The sequence below is a fragment of the Phoca vitulina genome, unplaced genomic scaffold, assembly GCF_004348235.1.
Source record: "Phoca vitulina isolate PV1807 unplaced genomic scaffold, GSC_HSeal_1.0 scaffold2, whole genome shotgun sequence".
NCBI lineage: Eukaryota > Metazoa > Chordata > Mammalia > Carnivora > Phocidae > Phoca > Phoca vitulina.
Window position 1 is genome coordinate 39,474,673 of NW_022589705.1, and position 22,173 is coordinate 39,496,845.

Here is a 22,173-nt window from a genome sequence, read left to right on the forward strand (position 1 = left end):
GGCCATAGCAACTTCTTGCTAGATATATCTCCTGAAGCAAGGGAAACAAAAGCAGAAATAAACTACTGGAACTTCATCAAGATAAGAAGGTTCTGCACAGCAAAAGAAACAATCAAGAAAACTAAAAGACAACCTACAGAATGGGAGAAGATATTTGCAAATGACATATCAGATAAAGGGCTAGTATCCAAAATCTATAAAGAACTTCTTAAACTCAACACCCAAAGAACAAATGATCCAATCAAGAAATGGGCAGAAGACATGAACAGACATATCTGCAAAGAAGACATCCAAATGGCCAACAGACACATGAAAAAGTGCTCAACATCGCTCAGCACCAGGGAAATCCAAATCAAAACCTCAATGAGATACCACCTCACACCAGTCAGAATGGCTAAAATTAACAAGTCAGGAAACGACAGATGTTGGCCGGGATGCGGAGAAAGGGGAACCCTCCTACACTGTTGGTGAGAATGCAAGCTTGTGCAACCACTCTGGAAAACAGTATGGAGGTTCCTCAAAAAGTTGAAAATAGAGCTACCATATGATCCAGCAATTGCACTACTGGGTATTTACCCCAAAGATACAAATGTAGAGATCCGAAGGGGTACGTGCATCCCGATGTTTATAGCAGCAATGTCCACAATAGCCAAACTGTGGAAAGAGCCAAGATGTCCATTGACAGACGAATGGATAAAGAAGATGTGGTATATACGTACAATGGAATATTATGCAGCCATCAAAAGGAGTGAAATCTTGCCATTTGCAATGAGGTGGATGGAACTGGTGGATATGATGCTAAGCGAAAGAAATCAGAGAAAGACATGTATCATATGACCTCACTGATATGGGGAATTCTTAATCTCAGGAAACAAACTGAGGGTTGCTGGAGTGGTAGGGGGTGGGAGGGATGGGATGGCTGGGTGATAGACATTGGGGAATGTGCTATGGTGAGCGCTGTGAATTGTGTAAGACTGTTGAATCACAGACCTGTACCCCTGAAACAAATAATACATTATATGTTAAAAAAAAAAAAGAAGAAGAAAATAGCAGGAGGGGAAGAATGAACAGGGGAAATCGGAGGGGGAGACGAACCATGAGAGACTATGGACTCTGAAAAACAAATTGAGGGTTCTAGAGGGGAGCAGCGTGGGGGGATAGGTTAGCCTGGTGATGGGTATTAAAGAGGGCACGTTCTGCATGGAGCACTGGGTGTTATACGCAAACAATGAATCATGGAACACTACATCAAAAACTAATGATGTAATGTATGGTGATTAACATAACATAATAAAAAAAAAAGAGTTGGTATATATATGTGTATATAAACACACACACAGTAGAATATTACTCAGCCATAAAAAAAGAACGAAATCTTGCCATTTACAACAACACGGTTGGAGCTAGAGTGTATTATGCTAAGTGAAATAGTCAGAGAAAGACAAATACCGTATGACTTCACTCTTATGTGAAATTTAAGAAACAAAACAGATGAACACAGAGAGGAAAAAAAAGACAGGCAAACCATAAAACAGACTCTTAACTATAGAGAAAAAACTGAGAGTTACTGGAGGGGAAGTAGGCAGGGGGATGAGTTAAATGGGTGGTGGGTATTAAGGAAGGCACTTGTGATAAGCACTAGGTATTGTATGTAAGTGATGAATCATTAAATTCAACACCTGAAACTAATACTACACTGTATGTTAACTAACTGGAATTTAAATAAAAACTTGAAAAAGAAAAAAAAATGATTGAGGGAGGAGGAAAATGATTTTGAACTTTATGTATGCAAATGATTTTGAACTTACGTATGCAAATTAGTATACACAGAGTGTCCACTATTAAAAAGAGAACTTCTAAGAGAAATAGACAAATCCACAATTATAGTTGGAGTTGTCAGCATCCCTCTCTCAATAACTGATAGAATAAATAGACAAAAAAACCAATAAAAATATAGAAGACTTGAAGAGGGGCACCTGGATGGCTCAGTCGGTTAAATGTCTGACTCTTGATTTTGGCTCAAGTCATGATCTCAGGGTTGTCATATTGAGCCCCACAACTGGCTCTGTGCTCAGCAGGAAATCTGCTTGAGATTCTCTCTCCCTCTCCCTCTGCCCCTCCCCTCATTCGTACTCTCTTGTGCTCTCTCTCTCTAAAATAAATAAAACGGGGCACCTGGGTGGCTCAGTTGGTTAAGTGACCAACTCTTGATTTCAGCTCAGGTCATGATCTTGGGGTCGTGGGACTGAGCCCCTCACTGAGCTCTGTGCTCAGTAGGGAGTCTGCTTCTCTCCCTCTCCCCCAACTCATGCACTCTCTCCCTGCTCCCCTCTCTAAACTAAATAAATAAATCTTTAAAAAAAATTAAATAAATAAATAAATCTTAAAAGAAATAAAAAGACTTGAAGAATATTATCAGTCAACTTGAACTAACTGATATTCATGGAAAATTCCATGCAACAACAGTAAAATATACATTGTTTTCAAGTATACATGGAACATTTCCAAGATAGATCATATTCTGGGCCATAAAAATAAGAATCAATAAAGCTCAAAGGATCCGTATCAGACAACATATGTCCTTGACCACAATGGAATTAAATTAGAGATTTGTAATAGAAAGATACCTGGAAAATTCCCAAATACTGGAAACTAAATAACACACTTCTAAATAACCCAGGTCAAAGAAGAAATTAAAAATGAAATTAGAAGATATTTTTAACTTTTTTGAATGACAAACACAACATATCAAAAATTGTGAAATATAGGGGTGCCTGGGCGGCTCAGTCAGTTAAGCATCTCCCTTCGGCTCAAGTCATGATCCCAGGGTCCTGGGATGGAGCCCCACATTGGGCTCCCTGGTCAGTGGGGAGTCTGCTTCTGCCCTTCCCCCTGTTTGTGCTCTCTGTCTCTCTCTTTCACTTGCTCACTCTCAAATAAATTAGTTTTAAAAAATTGTGTAATATAGCTAAAGCATTACTCAGAGGGAAATTGATAGCACTAAATGACTATATTAGAAAAGAAAAAAAGGTCTCAAATCGATCATCTCAGCTTCTACCTTCAGAATCCTGAGAAAGAAGAGCAAACTAAGCACAGAGTAAGCCGAGGAAAGAAAAAGAGAGAGAGAGAGAAGCAAACCAGAAAACAGACTCTTTAACTGTAGAGACCTGAGGATTACTAGAGGGGAGGTTGGTGGGTAATGGGTTAAATGGGTAATGGGGATTAAGGAGTGCACTTGTGATGAGCACTGGTTGTACAGAAGTGTTGAATCATTATATTGCACACCTGAAACTAATATTACACTGTATATTACCTAACTGGAATTGAAATAAAAACTTGGAAGAAAACAAGCAAACAAACAAATATTCGCTCAAAAAAGAAAAGACTGATAAAAGAAATCCACAAAATGGAGAACAAGAAAAGATGAAATCAATTAAATCAAAAATTGGTTTCTTGAAAACACCAGGAAAATTGATAACCTCTAGCCAGAATGACTAAGAAAAAAAAAGAGAGAATATTCAATTACCAACATCAAGAATAAGAATATATCACTGCAAACTTTACAAATATAAAAAGGATAATAAGGGGGTCATTAGGAACAATGTAATGCCAATAAATTCAACAAGTTGGGTGAAATGACAAATTCTTTGAAAGACACAATCTACGAAAGCTCATTCAACAAGAAAGAGGTAATCTGAATAGCACCATTATCTGTTTAATAAGGTGGATTTACAGTCGAAAACCTCCCTAGAAAGAAAATCCCACATTCTAATAGCTTCATTTGTGAATTCTACCAAACATTTAAGGGATAAATAAAACCAGTTCTACACAAACTGTTCTAGAAAGTTAAAGAGGAGGAATACTTTCAAACTCATGTTACGAATGTAATTAATTTTGTTCCAGACATCAGTTGTTTTTGGCTAATTCCCACTTGTATATATTGAATTATTATAAGGTATTTCAATTATTTAAGAAAACTTCTAGTTCTGTGCCTATCCAACAGCCAAAGCTTTTCCATCCGTCGGATGATGTTTTTATTATAAATGAACCTAAAGAGTGTTATCTCTACAATAAAGAAAGAGTTCGGAGGGCGCCTGGGTGGCTCAGTTGGTTAAGGGACTGCCTTCGGCTCAGGTCATGATCCTGGAGTCCCGGGATCGAGTCCCACATCGGGCTCCCTGCTCAGCGGGGAGTCTGCTTCTCCCTCTGACCCTCCTCCCTCTCATGCTCTCTGTCTCTCATTCTCTGTCTCGCAAATAAATAAAATCTTAAAAAAAAAAAAAAAAAGAAAGAAAGAGTTCGGAAACATAGATTTCAATGGATTTGCAAAGTAATCAAATTTTAAATCAAACTCTACTGATGTACAAAACTCTTTTCCTTTTTAAGCATATGAGCAAAAATATGTGTGTATTTCATTAAAGTAAATATTTTTCAATTCACCTTAAAGAGAAGAATAAAAACCATCTATCACTTTTTTTACAGGATGTGCCTATAAGCACTAAGTATTTAATTTTGAAAAATATCCAAAGACACTGTTTCATCTTAAAGTTTAAGCATATTTGAAGGCTAATCAAACTTTACATAATGTTCACCTTTAAGAAGCACCCATAATCTTTGGATCTAAGATAATTTTTATCTAGTTATTTATTAAGCAAAAATTATAATCTAAGTTTTAAAAAGATTATAAACTTTTTAAGTAAATATTTGATTAATGAAAATATGCTAATTCCTCAATTAAGAAACTTTTAATTTTTACTATAACATAGAATAGGAAATTGGGAAAAAATGTTTCCTTTAAAAGGTATAAAAATGTTCCAGGTATTAATAATGAAGTACTTTTCCAAAATATTTTTATATTTTCCAATTGTTATATCACATTAAGACAAATTATATCATATAAAGTATAATAATATATAATATATACATACATACCGTGTCTTGCTTTGGAATTTGGACTAAAACAGAAAGAAGCTGCTCTGTATCAAGAAATCTTGATATAACTGAAACAAACAAAAAACATGTGCATTTAAACTTTGTGTTACAGTTCAAAATATAAACTATGTAAAGTATTATTCTCAAATAATAAAATAGAACAGTTCTACCTACAAACATTACTTGTTTTAATCGTCTTTATCTATCTTACATGTGTCAGGAATAAAACAATAAATTTTAACGGTCTTTTCTTAATTTTATTAGTTATAATCTGTCTTCAAAATCTGACACTGTTGATCACCCTTTCCTTCTAAAAACTTACTTCTCTGGCTTTTAGATGTTATTATAATTTTCTTCCCACCTTTTTGATCTGTAACTTTTCTTCCTGATACTTAAGATTAGTTTAAAAACCCAGTTCAACCACTAACCATGTAGCCTACCAGAATTTACCTATCTTCTCTGAACTTTGGTTGTTTTCATTTTTTAAATGTGGATAGTAACATCTACCTCCTAGGATTGTTGTGAGGAGTAAGTGAGATAATATATGTAAAGTACCTTGCACACACTAGAGCTCAAAACTGTTCTTTTGTTCTTCTCAACTCATTTTCCAGCTTAAAGTTTTCTACAAAAATAAATTCATAGATAATTGTAATCTATCCCTTTTAAATATCTCCAGTTTTTTTTTAATTTTGCCATTTAACAGACCTTTTAAGGATGAACTCATTTCCTCATACTTAAAATACAGTAAACTATAGTAACTGTTTCTTAATAACTCATGACTATTATCATCACTGAAACATGTGACCTCAAAGCTTTTGTGGAGACTTACTGATACTTTCACAAAATGGATCCAACCTGCTACACTGTAAAAAAAAAAAAAAACCAAAAAGACAAAAATTTTATGTCACTTTCTTCCTGTTCAAACTGCCAAGTATCTTGTGGTATTTTTCAGTTTGCCTACCTCTACAACTCTGTCCCTTTCTAATTTGCTGCTTCTACAGTAATTAGCTATATTAAAACTATGTTTAAAAATCACAGTAAATAGACTGTAATATAAATTATACTGTTCAATAAGACATAATACTATTGTGACATTTTACATGTGATTCCACTAACCAGACTCTCCTAAGCCCTCATATAAATTGGCCTCTTTCTTTTTTGGTCTCTTCTTCTTCCCTTCCCTAAGTCTATCATAACAACCAGAATAACGTTTCTAAAATAAGGGTTTGATCATATTACTCTCCTGATTTAAAATCATCAGCTCCCTATTATTTGCAGGATAAAATCCCAAATTTCTTACCATTATATAAAAGCCCTTCACAAGCTAGCCCCAATCCTCACTTCCTGCCATTCCTCAAGGCTTCAAATCATAAGTAACTACTGGCCATGCCTTAAATACAGCAAGCTCTTTCATATCAACATTAAATAAAACTGCAGAAGCTTATGTTAACTCTATCTTCCCCAACTTCCCAGAAAAACAAGTGTTCCCTAGAAAATAATGACTGCCCAAGATCACAGCCAATGGCATTCATATCAGATATTTATCCCAGCAACTACAACCAAAAAAACAGTGTTGTCGCCCTATGTGCATCAGCGTACCTTGCATAGGCATGTTCCCTTGTCTCAAATATCATTTCTAGGATTCTCCTGTTGTCAAAATCCTACCCATTTCCTTAATATAGAACTGAAATATTATCAGGGCACCCAGCTGGCTCAGTTGGCAAAGCATGCGACTCTTGATCTTGGGGTCATTAGTTCAAGCCCCACACTGAGTGCAGAGATTACGTAAATAATAAATAAATGTAAAAAAAAAAAAAGAACTGAAATATTATCTGTGGATCCTGTGCTAATTATAAAAACAGGAAGGTAAGTCATATAAGGAGTCTGCTTCTCCCTCTCCCTCTGCCTGTCGCTCCCCCGCTTGTGCTCTGTCAAATAAATAAATAAAATCTTTTTTTTTTTTCTAAAGATTTTATTTATTTATTTGACAGAGAGAGACACAGCGAGAGAGGGAACACAAGCAGGGGGAGTGGGAGAGGGAGAAGCAGGCTTCCTGCCAAGCAGAGAGCCCGATGCGGGGCTCGATCCCAGGACCCTGGGATCATGACCTGAGCTGAAGGCAGACGCTTAACGACTGAGCCACCCAGACGCCCCATAAATAAAATCTTTTTTAAAAATTTAAAAAAAAAAAGAATGACTTCCAGGTATCTGGCTCAGTAGAGGTTGGATGTAGAGCTCTTCACTGAAATCAGGAAGACTGACTTAGAAGGGAAGACAGCACAGTTTGGGAACACTGAATTTGAAATGGTTGAGGAACATCTAAAAAGTGCTCAGTAGGCAATAAGATAGATGGGGCTAAAGGTCTGTAGAGATATCTGGGTATGAGATGTAGATCAGGAAGTCATGAATATGTGAGTGATAATTATAAAAGCAGGAAGGTAAGTCATATAAGAATATACAGGGTAAAAAGACAACCTAGGACGTATCTTTGAAGAGGCTTAGCATTTAGGGACTGAGCAAAGGAATAGAAACCTTAAAGAAGACTCAGAAGTCTTTTCCTTTTCCATGTGAAAGAAAGGACTCTGAAGTTTTTACTGTTACCTGGTCAATGACAGAGCTTTCTGAGGACATTCCAAGATTGTATACAGTCCTGAGGTCTATTTGGAAATCCATATAGATAACATTTCAAGGGAGATAACCAGTTGGTTCTGACTGGATATTCATGTAAACTTTTTTTTTATTATGTTAAATTAGCCAACATATAATACATCATTATTTTTTTTAATGTAGTGTTCAATGATTCATTAGTTGCATATAACACCCAGTGCTCATCATATCATGTGCCCTCCTTAATACCCATCACCTGGCTACCCCACCCCCCCAACCCCCCTCCCTTCTGTAACCCTCAGTTTGTTTCCTGGAGTCCAGAGTCTCTCATGGTTTGTCTCCCTCTCTGATTTCTTCCCATTCAGTTTTCCCTCCCTTCCCCTATGGTCCTCTGTGCTATTCCTTATGTTCCACAAATAAGTGAAACCATATGATAATTGACGTTCTCTGCTTGACTTATTTCACTTAGCGTAATACCCTCCAGTTCCACCCATGTCCATGCAAATGGTAGGTATTCATCCTTTCTGATGGCTGAGTAATATTCCATTGTATATATGGACCACATCTTCTTTATCCATTCATCTGTTGAAGGACATCTTGGCTCCTTCCACAGTTTGGCTATTGCGGACATTGCTGCTATGAACATTGGGGTGAATGTGCCCCTTCTTTTCACTACATCTGTATCTTTGGGGTAAATACCTAGTAGTGCAATTGTGGGTTGTAGGGTAGCTCTATTTTTAACATCTTGAAGAACCACCATACTGCTTTCCAGAGTGGCTGTACCAGCTTGCATTCCCATCAAGAGTGTAAAAGGGTTCCCCTTTCTCCACATCCTCGCCAACATTTGTTGTTTCCTGTCATGTAAACTTTTTAAAGAAATGAGTTTCAGAGCAAAAAAGGAAGGAAAACTCCAAAGAAGTAGGAAGAAAATCAGGAGACTGTATAATTGCAAAAAAAAGAAAGACAGTAATTCAAAAATAAGAGATATTTAGCAGTATCATATAAGTTGGAGTTCAAATAAGAGAACTAATGTGTCCATTAAATTTAACAACAATGAACCTGTAGGTGACTGTCTTAGGCTGGGTTCTTCAGAAGCAGATCCTGACATGAGGACTGATGTGCAAGTGATTTATTAAGAATGTGCTTCCAGTGGGGCGCCTGGGTGGCTCAGTCGTTAAGCGTCTGCCTTTCGCTCAGGTCATGATCCCAGGGTCCTGGGATCGAGCCCCACATCGGGCTCCCTGCTCCACGGGAAGCCTGCTTCTCCCTCTCCCACTCCCCCTGCTTGTGTTCCCTCTCTCGCTGTGTCTTTCTCTGTCAAATAAATAAATAAAATCTTTAAAAAAAAAAAAAAAAAAAAAGAATGTGCTTCCAGGGCGCCTGGGTGGCTCAGTTGGTTAAGCGACTGCCTTCGGCTCGGGTCATGATCCTGGAGTCCCGGGATCGAGTCCCGCATCGGGCTCCCTGCTCAGCGGGGAGTCTGCTTCTCCCTCTGATCCTCCCCCATCTAATGCTCTCTCTCTCTGTCTCATTCTCTCTCTCAAATAAATAAATAAAATCTTTAAAAAAAAAAAAAAAAAAGAATGTGCTTCCAGGGGTATCTGGGTGGCTCAGTCGCTTAAGCATCCAACTCCTGATCTCAGCTCAGGTCTTGATCTCAGGGTTGTAAGTTCAAGCCCCACCCTGGGCTCTTCAGGATGTGGAGTCTACTTAAGGAAAAAAAAGGTGTTTCCAAATTTAAGAAACAAAACAGATGAACACATGGGAGGGGGGGAAAAAGAGAGAGGGAAACCAACCATAAGAGATTCTTTTAAAGATTTTATTTATTTGAAAGAGAGCACAAGCAGGGAGGGGCGGGGAGCAGCAGAGGGAGAGGGAGAATCAGATTCCCCAGTGATGAGCAGGGAGCCCGATGCAGGGCTCCATCCCAGGACCCTGAAATCATTACCTGAGCTGAGGCAGACACCTAACCGACTGAGCCACCCAGGCACCCAAGGATTTTTTTTTTTTTAGAGAGGGAGAAGCAGGCTCCCCACTGAGCAGGGAGCCCGATATGGGACTCAATCCCAGGACCCTGGGATCATGACCTGAGCTGAAGGCAGATGCTTAACTGACTGAGCCACCCAGGCGCCCCACCCAAGAGATTCTTAACCATAGAGAAAAACTGACGGTTCATGGAGGGAGGGAGGTGGGGGGATGGGCTAGATGGTGATGAGTATTAAAGAGGGCACTTGTGATGAGCACTGGGTGTTGTATGTAAGTGATGAATCACTGAATTCTACTCCTGAAACCAATATTGCACTATATGTTAACTAAAATTTAAATAATTTTTTTAAAAATATGCTTCCAAGAGAAAACAGGAAAAGAGAGAAGGATGGGGAAGGGAAAAAGACAAGCAAAAGTATAATTTCAGGCAAAATCCTATAGAAGGTAACTTCAACTGACCCTATAGAAGAATCCTGGACTTTAAGTTATATTCAGGGTTTTCACCAAACCAATATAAAAAGGGCAGGGTTTTATCTTATTGTGGTTTTGATTTGTATTCCCTGATGCCAAGAGATGTGGAGCATTTTTTCATGTGTCTATTGGCCATTTGGATGTCTTCTTTGGAGAAATGTCTGTTCATGTCTTCTGCCCATTTCTTGACTGGATTTTTGGTTTTTGGGTGTTGAGTTTGATAAGTTCTTTAAAGATTTTGGATACTAGCCCTTTATCTGATAAGTCATTTGCAAATATCTTCTCCCATTTGTAGGTTGCCTTTTAGTTTTGTTGACTATTTCCTTTGCTGTGCAAAAGCTTTTTATCCTAATGAAGTCCCAAAAGTTTTTTGTTTTCGTTTCCCTTGCCTTCAGAGACGTGTCTAGTAAGAAGTTACTGTGGTCGAGGTCAAAGAGGTTGCTGCCTGTGTTCTCCTCTAGGATTTTGATGGATTCCTGTCTCACATTTAGATCTTTCATCCATTTTGAGTGGGTGATGGGCATTAAGGAGGGCACTTGATGTAATGTAATACCCCAGTGGGATATTATATGCAACCGATGAATCACTAAATTCTACCCATGAAACTAATAATACAATATATGTTAACTCAATTGAATTTTAATAAAAATTTTTCAGAAAGAGCAGGGTTTTCATATTCCCACTTCATTCAGTGATTTAAGGGCTGCAAGGCACTTTTGGCACACTTCTTGAGAGCAAAATGCTCTAACAGTCTGGGGCCAGGATTCCAATGAGATTCCACGGGTGGGCCAGTAGAAGCAAAAGCCACACAGAGCAAGAAAAGGGGTACACAGAAAGGTAAAACAGACCCAAGAGGATCTTGACAAAGAACCAATAACATTTGCTACAGTAACCTTGACTAGAGGAATCTCACACAGTGAGCACAGAAACAAGACTGCAGCAGACTGAAATGTTGTGAAGAGAAGACAGTGACTACAGAAAATCTGTCTTTCAACCAGTTTACGTATGAATTGGGAGAAGAGAGAAATAAGGTGGTAGCTGGAGAAGGTAAAGTCCAGCAAGATTTTTTTTTTTTTACAAAGATGGGAAAGACAGGAGGAAGAGAGAAAGGTATTAAAGATACAGGAGACAAATGAGTACAAAGACAGTATCCAGAACATAGGTGGAGCAGTTAGCTACAGGCAAGAGAAGGGCAACTGCATATTTAGTAGCAGAAAGTTTAAAAAGATGACAACTGTTGGAGTTTGACTAACATTACATAATTAAATAACTTCATATTCTAGGCACTTATGTATAACATGGAAGGCCAGGTATAGGTCGGCCAAAAAGATGTTGCTGTGAACAAGAAAAGGATTACAATTAAAAATGTCCTCTTTGTGGGGCACCTGGCTGGCTTAGTTGGGGAACATGCAACTCTTGAGCTCAGGGCTGTGAGTTTGAACCCCATGCTGGGTGTAGAGATTACTAAAAAATAAACTTAAAAAAAATAATTTCTTTGTAGCTTGCTCAATGCCTCCTAGATTTTCATGTACCAGAACACCATGTGGAATGGTTGGGAGAGTAGGGGTATGAAAGACAGATCAAACTGCTAGGAACCAGGAATTGGTCTAGGAGTAGTACGTATCTACTGTCCTTCCACCTATAGATTTAAGAAGAGAACTGTATTGCCATGCGAGTGAACAAATAGCCAGATGCCAAAGGCAAGTCTCTTACCTTATGTTATGGGGGTTGAATTGTGTCCCCAAAAAGATATTTTGAAGTCCTAAACCCTGGTATCTGAATGTGATCTTATTTGGAAATTAGATCTTTGCAGATGTAAGTTAAGATAATGTTATTAGGATGAGCCTTAATCCAATATGACTAGTATTCTTATAAAAAGACAATGTATTTTTTAATAATTTGTATTCATAAAATTAGATGATATTCATTTACCTGACTGAAGTCCAAAAAAGAGCTCCTCATCTTGAAGTAGTTCTTGAACACAATCTAATCTCATGTTAATGGTTTCAATATCAACTAGTGGTTCTAATATATTAGAACGAAGTCTTCTACTTCCTCCAGGAGTCTTAGTATAATTTAGAACACCAAAGAGTGTGTGATTATTCCTTTGAAAATACAAATTAGGAAAATTTCATTAAGTATACAAGGAAAAATCAAAAAAAGTTACCATTTAACTTCCTAAATAATCTTATAATCTACAGTAGTGATTCTCAAACTTTAATGTGCATACAAATCACACAGGGAATTCTAAGTCTGAGATGAGTAAGTCTGAGATGAGGCCTGAGAATATATATTTCAAATAAGATCCCAAGTACGCTATCAATGAACAAGGCTTTAATTAACAGTATCTTCTTGCATTTAGTTAATGACTTTTTTCATAGGTCAGCTGGAATATTCAGACTAATATAAAATGTTCTACTCCATGGCATTCCATCAATAATAGCAAGATAACAGTAATATATCTTTTACAGGGGAAAAGAGCTTTTACATTTAAAAAAGTGACTATTTAATATAATCGCTTTGTTCTAATTTAAGAAGTTAAGAGAATTACAAATAAAAGAGAAAGAAAATAATTTCAGGTACAGAAAGTGTTAAACAGAACAGGACTGCATAGAGAATGACCAGGAGAGTTGCTTTAGTTAAGTTGGTTGAGAGAGACCTATATATGCATTTGGTAGTTGAATTCAAAAGGTATCCATGCAAAGATGATGATGGGATGCAGATGATGGTGAGCATAGGTAACATATATTGAACACTAAGTATGTGCCAGGCAATATTCTAAGCACTTTACATATATTAACTTATTTAATTCTAATAACCAGTGTGAAGTAGATGCTAGATTTAACCACATTTTACAAGGGAAGGAACTGAAGTGCAAAGAAATTAACTTACTTGTCTAAGATTTCCTAATAATTAAATAAAAAGAAAAGAGTTATCAGTTAAAAAGGGCCAAGCAGAACAGTAATTTAAGCCCAGGAAGTCTTTTTGGATCTAGAACCAGAAAGAAGACCAAGTGTGATGGAACTCTGCAAGTGAAAGAAAATGGAGGGAGATGAAGAAGCTGACAGAGACCAGGACATAGAAGTCCTTGTAGGCCATGGTAAAGAGTCTGGACTCTATTCTAAATGTAATGGGAGCCACTGGAAGATTTTCAGCAGCAGAGTTCCAACATCTGATTTCTAGTTTAAAAGGATCACAGTCTGCCCACTAGATCAAGAATAGACTAAGTGTAGGAGGATAAAAAGAAGGCAGAGAAACAAGGTAGGGCTAATTATAGTAGTCCAGGCTAAAATGATGGAGGTATGGTTAGGATTGTAGCCTTGGAAATGGTAAGATGTGATCCAGAATTGGTATGTATTCTAAAGGCTGAGTCAAGGGGATTTACTAGTGGACTGAATCTGGGTTAAGAGAGGGTAGAAAACAAGAATGACTCTTAATTTAGTCATCGGACTAGCAGATTTTTGGTATATCAATTTTTTTTTAAGTAAACTTTACCCCCAATGTAGGGCTTGAAGTCACAACCTTGAGACCAAATATGCTCTACCAACTGAGCCAGCCAGGTGCCCTGGTATATCAATTTAAACAAATTTTTAGAGAACTACTCAAATCAAGTCCTGGTCAGGGGTGGGAGTAGAGTCATCACAGGCATTTACTTTTTGAGAACTGGGCTTCTACAGGAACCAAGTAAGTGAGCAGCATACCCAAACCTGCCATTTGCTATAGAAATCAAAGAGTCAAACTGCTCTGTGAACAGGTGACAAGTCTACAGAAGTGTTAGAGCTATTCAGATAGTTCAGCAGGTAGAATATCCATCTTTTAACCTGAAATTCTTTGCTTCAAGTCTATGAAAAGGCTTCTCAATTTCTCCTTTTCAACTGTAATATGAACTCCTAGAGGTCAAATATCCTATCATGTAATATATAGCTGGAACTCAAGCAATGTTTGACAATGATAATGATAAATAATGATGAACTATTAAATGTGACAAAGTATAAACACTTTGTAGTAATTACCAGCCTTGGTTATTGACTCTCTATGTTACTCTGTTATTATAACATAGAAAGTAAATGACAGAGTAATTTTTCCAAATAATATTATTTTAATCCTTTTTAAGTAGCAAGAAGAAAAAAAATCCTTATTGACTAAATTGAAAAGGAATAATAGCTACAATTAACTATAAATTCTTTAAGGTTGTAATTTTAGACCATCATTAGCCAATGGAACTGCAAAGGAACTGAGCCTACTATACTGAAAGATAACTAAAAGTATTACATATAGTACTACTCTTACTAAAGTAGTATCAACAGTACCTAGATAGATTTAAACTGCTCTTGATGATTAGAGTATAAGTAATTAACAAAATTAGACAGCCTATGTTTCTAAGTTTGCAACAGCAAATAATGCCTGGCAATTTCACATAATGGAAAGTGAAGCCAAAATAAGAATATACAAAGTAATAGAGATATTTAAACAACTATGGCTCTAAATTTGCACTGAGCACCTTAAGGTTTCAATTGTCTAAAGTACTCTTTATTCCCTTCAATACTCTTAATACTAAAAATCATAACCATTTTAAGTTTATCCCTTTCATTGATGTCTAATGTTATATTTAATTACCAAAAGCTGATTATTTAACTACTCCAAGCTTACTTACTCCGAACTTGCACTTTACCAATCAGTAATATTAAATAGTTTTAGTTTCCTTGCACATACCATATTGTTATAATGAAAATCATGCTTTCAAGACTTACTGTCTTACCACCTTTTCTACTTCATCTGGATTACTTATATTTATGTTTATATTTCAAAACTTACCTCAGGTATTATCTCCTCTAGAAAGCCTTTCCTAACTACTTCCCTTTTACCCTTAACCCAAGCCAAATTCTCTCTCTCTCTGCTATGATCCCATCATTTTTATGCAAATTTTATCACCATACTTAGTACATATTAATAATACTATGTGTTTCCACCTCTAGACTGAAATTCCTCATTAATTCTTTGTACCAAACCAACCCCGTATTAATGCATTTCTGCCTCACCATCACCATGTTGATTATATTATTTTCTATTAATGTGTTAATTCTAGTTGAAGTACCCTACTATGAAATCTATAAACACTGTGTGTGTGTCTGTCTGTGCCTCTCCCTATCTCTCTCTCTCTCTCATGCTCACCATTCATATTCCTGGTACTCTAACTAAAGTTAATAATAAGCCAGTAAAACCAGCAATCTAGTCATACACCATAGACCAAGTTGATTCAACTATTTTTACCTTCTCAAATAATTATATAGCCCCTTAAATTTCCTGTACTTGATGCTTTTAATAAAGCTGGTCATTCCAATTTTGTGGTAATCTGGATACAATTTCTTTTTATTGTGGTAAAACACACATAACATAAATTTTACCATTTTAATCATTTTAAGTACACAATTCAGTGTTGTTAGATACACCCACAAAATTGTACAACTGCCATTACCCATTTCCAGAACTTTTTCATCATCCCAAGCAGAAACTCTGAATCCACCAAACAGTAACTACCTACTCCCTACTGTTCCAAGTCCCTGATAATTTTTGTCTACTTTTTGTCTCTATGAATTTGCCTAGTCTAGGTATCTAAGTGGAATTATAAAATATTTTTCCTTTTGTGTTTGGCTTATTGCACTTAGTACAATGTCTTCAAGGTTCATACATCTTGTGGCATATATCAGAATTTCACTCATAAGGTTGAATGATATTCCATTGTACATTATGTATATACCTTATTTTGTTTATCTAGTCAGTCACTCATTGATGGGCATTTGGTTTATTTCCACCTTTTGGCTACTGTGAATAATGCTGCTGTGAACACTTGTGTGCAAGTATCTCTTTGAGTCTCTGCTTTCAATTCTTCTCGGTATGCGCACTTAGAAGTAGAATGCTGAATCATATGGTAATTCTATGTTTAACTTTTTTTGAGCAATCACCATACTGTTTCCAAAAATGACTGTATCATTTTATATTCTCATGATAAATGTACCAGGGTTCCAATTTCTCCACATCTTTGCCAACACTTATTTCCTACTTACTTGATAATAACCATCTTAATGAGTGTGAAGTAGTAACTGTGGGTTTTGATTTGCATTTCCATAATGACTGTGCTTATTGGCCATCTGGATATCTTCTTTGGAGAAATGTCCATTCAAGTCCTTTGCCTAGTTTTGAAATGGGTTGTTTTTTGTTGTTTCATACAAATATCTTTTTAAAATTTGACTTTCGTGAAACATCTGAGCAGTTCAGCAACAATGGTACAATGATTAAAGGTATGTTTATTCAATATTTCTATATCAAACAATTTACAGAAATGTAAAATAACTATTCATTAAAAAATAGGACATAATAAAATACACTGATATATTTTGTAAGAAAAAAATTTAGATGATCTTACCTACAGTCTTGATTATTAATTAGTAATTCAAGGTTTTGGGCTGATGATGAATCTATCATGGCTGTCTGTTCACTACCCTGGAAACAAATCTTCAGCGATTTTGGTGCATAAACTGAATTTTGAATAAATTCTACATATTTTAATAAAGCTGCAACAGCTGCAAGGCAGTAATACCTGAAAGGTGACCAATGACACTTCACTATAAATCTTTAGAATAAAACAAAGTATTGCTATAAAACATTTATTTCACCCTATTATTAGGAAAATTATAAATATTTGCATAGCACTGCTTAAATTCAAAGGGAAAAAGCACACCAGTGCTCTTTATTTTTTTTTCAGTGCTCTTTACTTTTGAAAACTAACAAAATAACCTCTAAAACATAAAAGGTGATAGACAATTTTCTGAAGTCTGACACTTAACAATTCCAATAAATCACAGGCTGGAAGACAATATTCAGTGGTAACTTGTGTCAATGTACCATTCTAAGAATTCAAATAATGTTGAAAAGGTCTGACAGAGTTAGAAGGTTCCTATGTATAGAAAAGTATGTTATGATCTTGGTGAGCTTAGTTACTGTGATTAACTGAATATACAACTAGTCCAACCTAGCTCAAAGAAAGTATCTATTTACTATGTTCTAAAAAATACCCTTTCTAGGGTGCCTGGGTGGCTCAGTCTGTTAAGCATCTGCCTTCGGCTCAGGTCATGATCTCAGGGTCCTGGGATAGAGCCCCACGTTGGGCTCCCTGCTCAGGGGGGAGTCTGCTTCTCCCTCTCTCTTTGCCTGCAGCTGCCCCTGCTTGTGTCCTCTATCAAATAAATAAAATCTTTAAAAAAAAATCCTTTTTAAAAATATCATTCCCTGTCCTAGCTAAATCTCTTAGGAGTACATGTATGAAATAACAGGACTACAGCTCGGTGTCTCACATTTCTAGGTTACTGTAGCTACTTGAGCAATTCACTCCAAAGTAAAGTGAGCAGCAACCATAATGGCAACAGATTATGACCAATTTGGAAAAATTCTATATAAATTAAGTTAGCAAAATATGCCTTGTATATAAATTTTAGTTAACTATTTTACTATTTCAATAATTATGGAGTATGTATTGTAAGTCAGGCACTTTTCTAGGGATACAGCAGAAAACAAAACAAACAAAAGACCTTGCCCTCATGGAACTCACACCACAGACTTATCATTTTCCTTAAGTCATAACTTACTTGGACTGAACCTCCATTAGGACAGTGCTGAATTCTGTTATGCATAACTGTTCAATGTACTCTAGTCCTTTTGTTTCATTGAAGTATTTCCTTTGGATAGTAGTAAAATTAACATTCTGAAAAGAAGTTTTAATTTCAAAATAAATTTTAAGTTTCATGCAGTTGCCCCAAAACTGCTTAGGTGGCTTCAATATCATATAAAGTTTATTTTTTATTATTTATTATTTTCCAGAGTTAAATAGGATATTTTCTTAATGATTTACAAAAAAAGAATGATTATCTATTTTACTAAGTGAATCATAGCAGTCTATAGCTCTTATTAGACCATATTCACATGACATTTAACTGAATGTGGTAGGTACAATAATAAAAAATAAACATGAGAGCCTCTGCCTTCTATTAACTTTATTCTACAGCAACATCACCACCCAGGTTTTACATTTGGTGTTACATATTCTACCATAATTGAGATAGAGTAGATCCTTATAATGTATTGGCTGCAGAGGAAGAAAATATCAATTCCAGCTACCAAATCTATGAGATGTTATATACATAAGGTGAATTTATTTAGAAGAAAAGGAGATAATGAAACTTTTTTAAAGGAGTAGGAAAAAAAGCATGAAGTTGTAGAGTAAAAGGTTTACCTCCTCTGAATAAAAACAATATGTAAGAAAGATAATATAATAACAATGGACTATGAAAGAGCTGTAAGACAGGGAAAAAAAAAATTCATGAGGAGATAGGGAATTTGTTATGCACCAAGACTGTTTTAAATTATCTCAGTTAATCTTCACAATAACTCTACGATGTAAGTCTTGTTTTAACTACAATTTTCTTACAAGTAAAATTCTAAAAAGTCAAGTAGTTTTTCTAACATCATACATTTGATACGTGCCAGAACTGAGACTTGAATTTAGACTTCTCTGGCTACAAAGTCTTTCCACTTCATAGTGCTTCTCTTCCAATGAAGGTTTTTTTTATGGTAAGTGTGGTAATAATGACAATAATAATAATACTGGTTTTTCCCCTCTGCTTATAATACTTTTACCCCAATACTTCTATGGCTCTGTCTCTCACTTCCTTTAGGGCTTTGCCCAAAAGTAACCTTAATCAATGAGGTCATTTCTCTAATTATGTTATATAAAATACCAATTCTCTAGGAGGTAGATTATTGTCCCTATTTTACTGATGAAAAAAACTTAAGTAACTTAACTTGCACAAGATCACGTAGAGTCAGGATCTGAAACAAGCACAGTCTGACTCCTCTATTCTTAAGCACTATGCCATACTGCCCTACATCTCAAGTGTAGTGAATATATGCTGTTTTTGCCTTTGAAGGACTCATCTATTTTACATTCCATGTGGGTTTGGTAACTGTCAATTATAGAGCTCTGTATCCCCACAGAAAGCAAATGACCAGGGATTAATCAATCATAGTGCTTCTACCCTGAGAAACAGTAATTAGTCTAATATGTGGGAGTATGAACAAAGCAGGACCCATTAGGGTCCTTCCCTGGAATTTATATATGGACACTGGAAGAAAGAATATATTTTTTCTCTGAATTCGATAAGCTGAGATCACATCAATCTGTAGCCATCATAATTATCTTAAACCTCACAGAAGTAACCTACCTACAATTAAAAAAAAAAAAAAAAAAAAAAAGGAGGGGCGCCTGGGTGGCTCAGTCGTTAAGCGTCTGCCTTTGGCTCAGGTCATGATCCCAGGGTTCTGGGATCGAGCCCCGCGTCGGGCTCCCTGCTCTGCGGGAAGCCTGCTTCTCCCTCTCCCACTCCCCCTGCTTGTGTTCCCTCTCTCGCTGTGTCTCTCTCTGTCAAAAAATTAATAAAATCTTTAAAAAAAAAAAAAAAAAAGGTAGATCAAGGGTGCCAAATCAAGTAAGTGGATGCCCTGTCATTTTCATTTTATGTATTAACTGTCCATTAGTTTAGGACTTGTATTTAGTGAGCACTTTAGGGTAAATATAAAGTTGTTCAAATTATTGTTCTCCAGAATGCTATTATAGAATGGATTTTAAATAAGGTAAGACTTGAATGTTACTATTGAGAATAAAAGTCACTCACCTTGAAATTTTCTGTGATCAGAGTAAACAACTTAGTTGAATTCCCCACAACACAAGCAGTATTTGACATTATTATTTCCAAAGGTGATAAAATTTTGAGTTTAGTAATCACCTAAAATAATTTGAATAAATAATTTCTTAAATGTAAGCTTAGGATTCTCTAAAACCAAACAAGTGGCGTATTTTTCTGAGAGATAAGTACTTGAAATTAATTCACAGATACACAAAATTACAACTGTTCTAATTATATATGTCAGTTAAGATATATTTCTAATAGTGATATATTACACATATATGCTATATGTATATAAATATATCATATATATAAAATATAATAAACATAGGCTATATTTTACTTCACAATAATTTGTAACAGCTCTAAGCTCAAAAATTAATTTGAACTTATCAGATATATATTCCTAATATAAGATGTTTTAAAATTAATTCTTCTATTTGGTATTTTATCCATCTCCATAAAAAACATAAACACATTCAAAAGTGTAACTATGGTGATTCAATCATTATGACCACACTGGTACAGCTTAGAAGTTGAACAGTATAGAAATACAGATGAGAAATATATGTTTTACAACTTATTCTTTTCACAATATAGGTGCATTTCTTAGAACTATCCCAGACACAGAAATTCTTTTTTTTTTTTTTTAAAGATTTTATTTATTTATTTGAGAGAGAGAGAGAGAGAGCGAACACGAATGAGGGAGAGGGGCAGAAGGAGAAGCAGACTCCCCGCTGAGTGGGAGTTTGATGTGGGGCTCCATTCCAGGGTCCTGGGATCATGACCTGAGCCAAAAGCACATGCTTAAACAACTGAGCCACCCAGCGCCCCCAGACACAGAAATTCTTAATCAATTTGCCAAACATTTGTTTTTAAAAAAAGCTTTTTCCTATGTTTTTTTAAATTGCATAAAAATGTGAAATACCCAGAGATAAAGTTACATGCAGTACTAGTATCATGTAGGTTGTTAGCTATGTTAAAACAATTAATTATTAGGTAGGAAAAGGAAATCTATGTACTGAGAAACCATAAAGAGGAATTAGGAAAAGGAAAAAAAAAACAATAAAATGCTAAAAATAACATAGCATATATATATTTAATAACAGAAATTGGGTCAACTAACTTTTTAGAATATAGAGATTAAAAGCAGATTACTTCTACCTGGTAAATGACAGAAATTTCCATGACAATAGGCCAGTGGCCCAAATTAATGATAAGTGATAGGAAGTGAAGGCAAGAAGAGGCTAAATTATGACTGACCTAAAAGACCAGTTTCCCTGAACTCTGGAAAAAGAATTCAAATACTGTTCAGTGGAAACAACACTTTGGCAATAGCATTATTAATATATAATCTTTGGAATGAGTCCAAGAACTATTAATTTGAAGAGGTTAATTTTAGAAATTAACAGTAATTTGAAATGTTCATATAACAGCAAAGCACATTATTTTTAGGACAAAATACATTAAAAAAATTAAAATCAGATGTAAAACAGTTTTAATTCAGAGTAGCCTACATTAGAACAATTGTGAATAAACTTTATTCCATGAAAAAGTAAACTAATTAGGAAAGCAGTGACTTGAAAATCTACATAGTGCTCACTAGGTCAACCATTTTCTAACAGTATAAATACTTACCTTCGCATATGTTGTATTGTCTGCAAACTGAGATAATATAATTTGTGGGCTTTTTAAATCAATACTTGCCATTCCTATTTCACCTCGGGCAAGTCCTCTACCTTCTACAACAGCTACAATAACTGATGGGGAGTGTGTTGAAACCGCAGATGACGATGTAGCTGTTAAATTTTTTTAAAAAGAAAATGTATAAAAATTAATAATAGTATGTTCTCATTCTTTCCTTTTTTTTATTATGTTCAGTTAGCCAACATATAGTAGTACATCGTTAGTTTTTGATGTAATGTTCAATGATTCATTAGTTGCATATAATATCCAGTGCTCATCACCACACATGCCCTCCTTAATACCCATCACCCTGTTACCCCAACTCCCCAACCCCCTCCCCTCCACACCCCTCAGTTTGTTTCCCGGAGTCCAGAGTCTCTCATGGTTTGTCTCCCTCTCTGATTTCTTCCCAGTTTTCCCTCCCTTCCCCGTGTTCTCCACGCTTGTTCTCATTCTTTCTAATAAGATCTCAAAGCACCAAGTTTAGGACATGGCTCTTAATATCCAAGGAAATAACTTTTTTTTCCTCATCAAAAACAACTTTTCATATCCCGACCAAATAAAAATGTTAAGTTTTGGCAAAATACTTTGAGAATTAACTTCAAAATTAGAAATAATTTATACATTCCCCCATTTTGCATTTCATTGGAATGGAGTTATGAAGGAACATTGAATTTGGGATGAGAAAATCTAGATTATTTATCCTACTCTATCGTTTAAAAGCTATATGAATTTGAGCAAATTACTTCATAAT

General features: G+C 35.7%; 1 protein-coding gene across 1 annotated transcript in view; it reads right to left on the reverse strand.

Moving 5' to 3' along the window:
* The window catches only part of MSH4 (mutS homolog 4), an 89,058-nt gene that overhangs the window by 51,550 nt on the left and 15,335 nt on the right, over positions 1-22,173 (reverse strand). Inside the window, exons 3-8 of the mRNA XM_032425839.1 lie at positions 21,372-21,532; positions 19,722-19,832; positions 17,640-17,755; positions 16,421-16,594; positions 11,929-12,101; positions 4,933-5,000 (exon numbers count right to left, since the gene is read on the reverse strand). Coding sequence (XP_032281730.1) covers positions 4,933-5,000; positions 11,929-12,101; positions 16,421-16,594; positions 17,640-17,755; positions 19,722-19,832; positions 21,372-21,532 — 803 coding nt within the window. The remainder of the gene's footprint in view (positions 1-4,932; positions 5,001-11,928; positions 12,102-16,420; positions 16,595-17,639; positions 17,756-19,721; positions 19,833-21,371; positions 21,533-22,173) is intronic.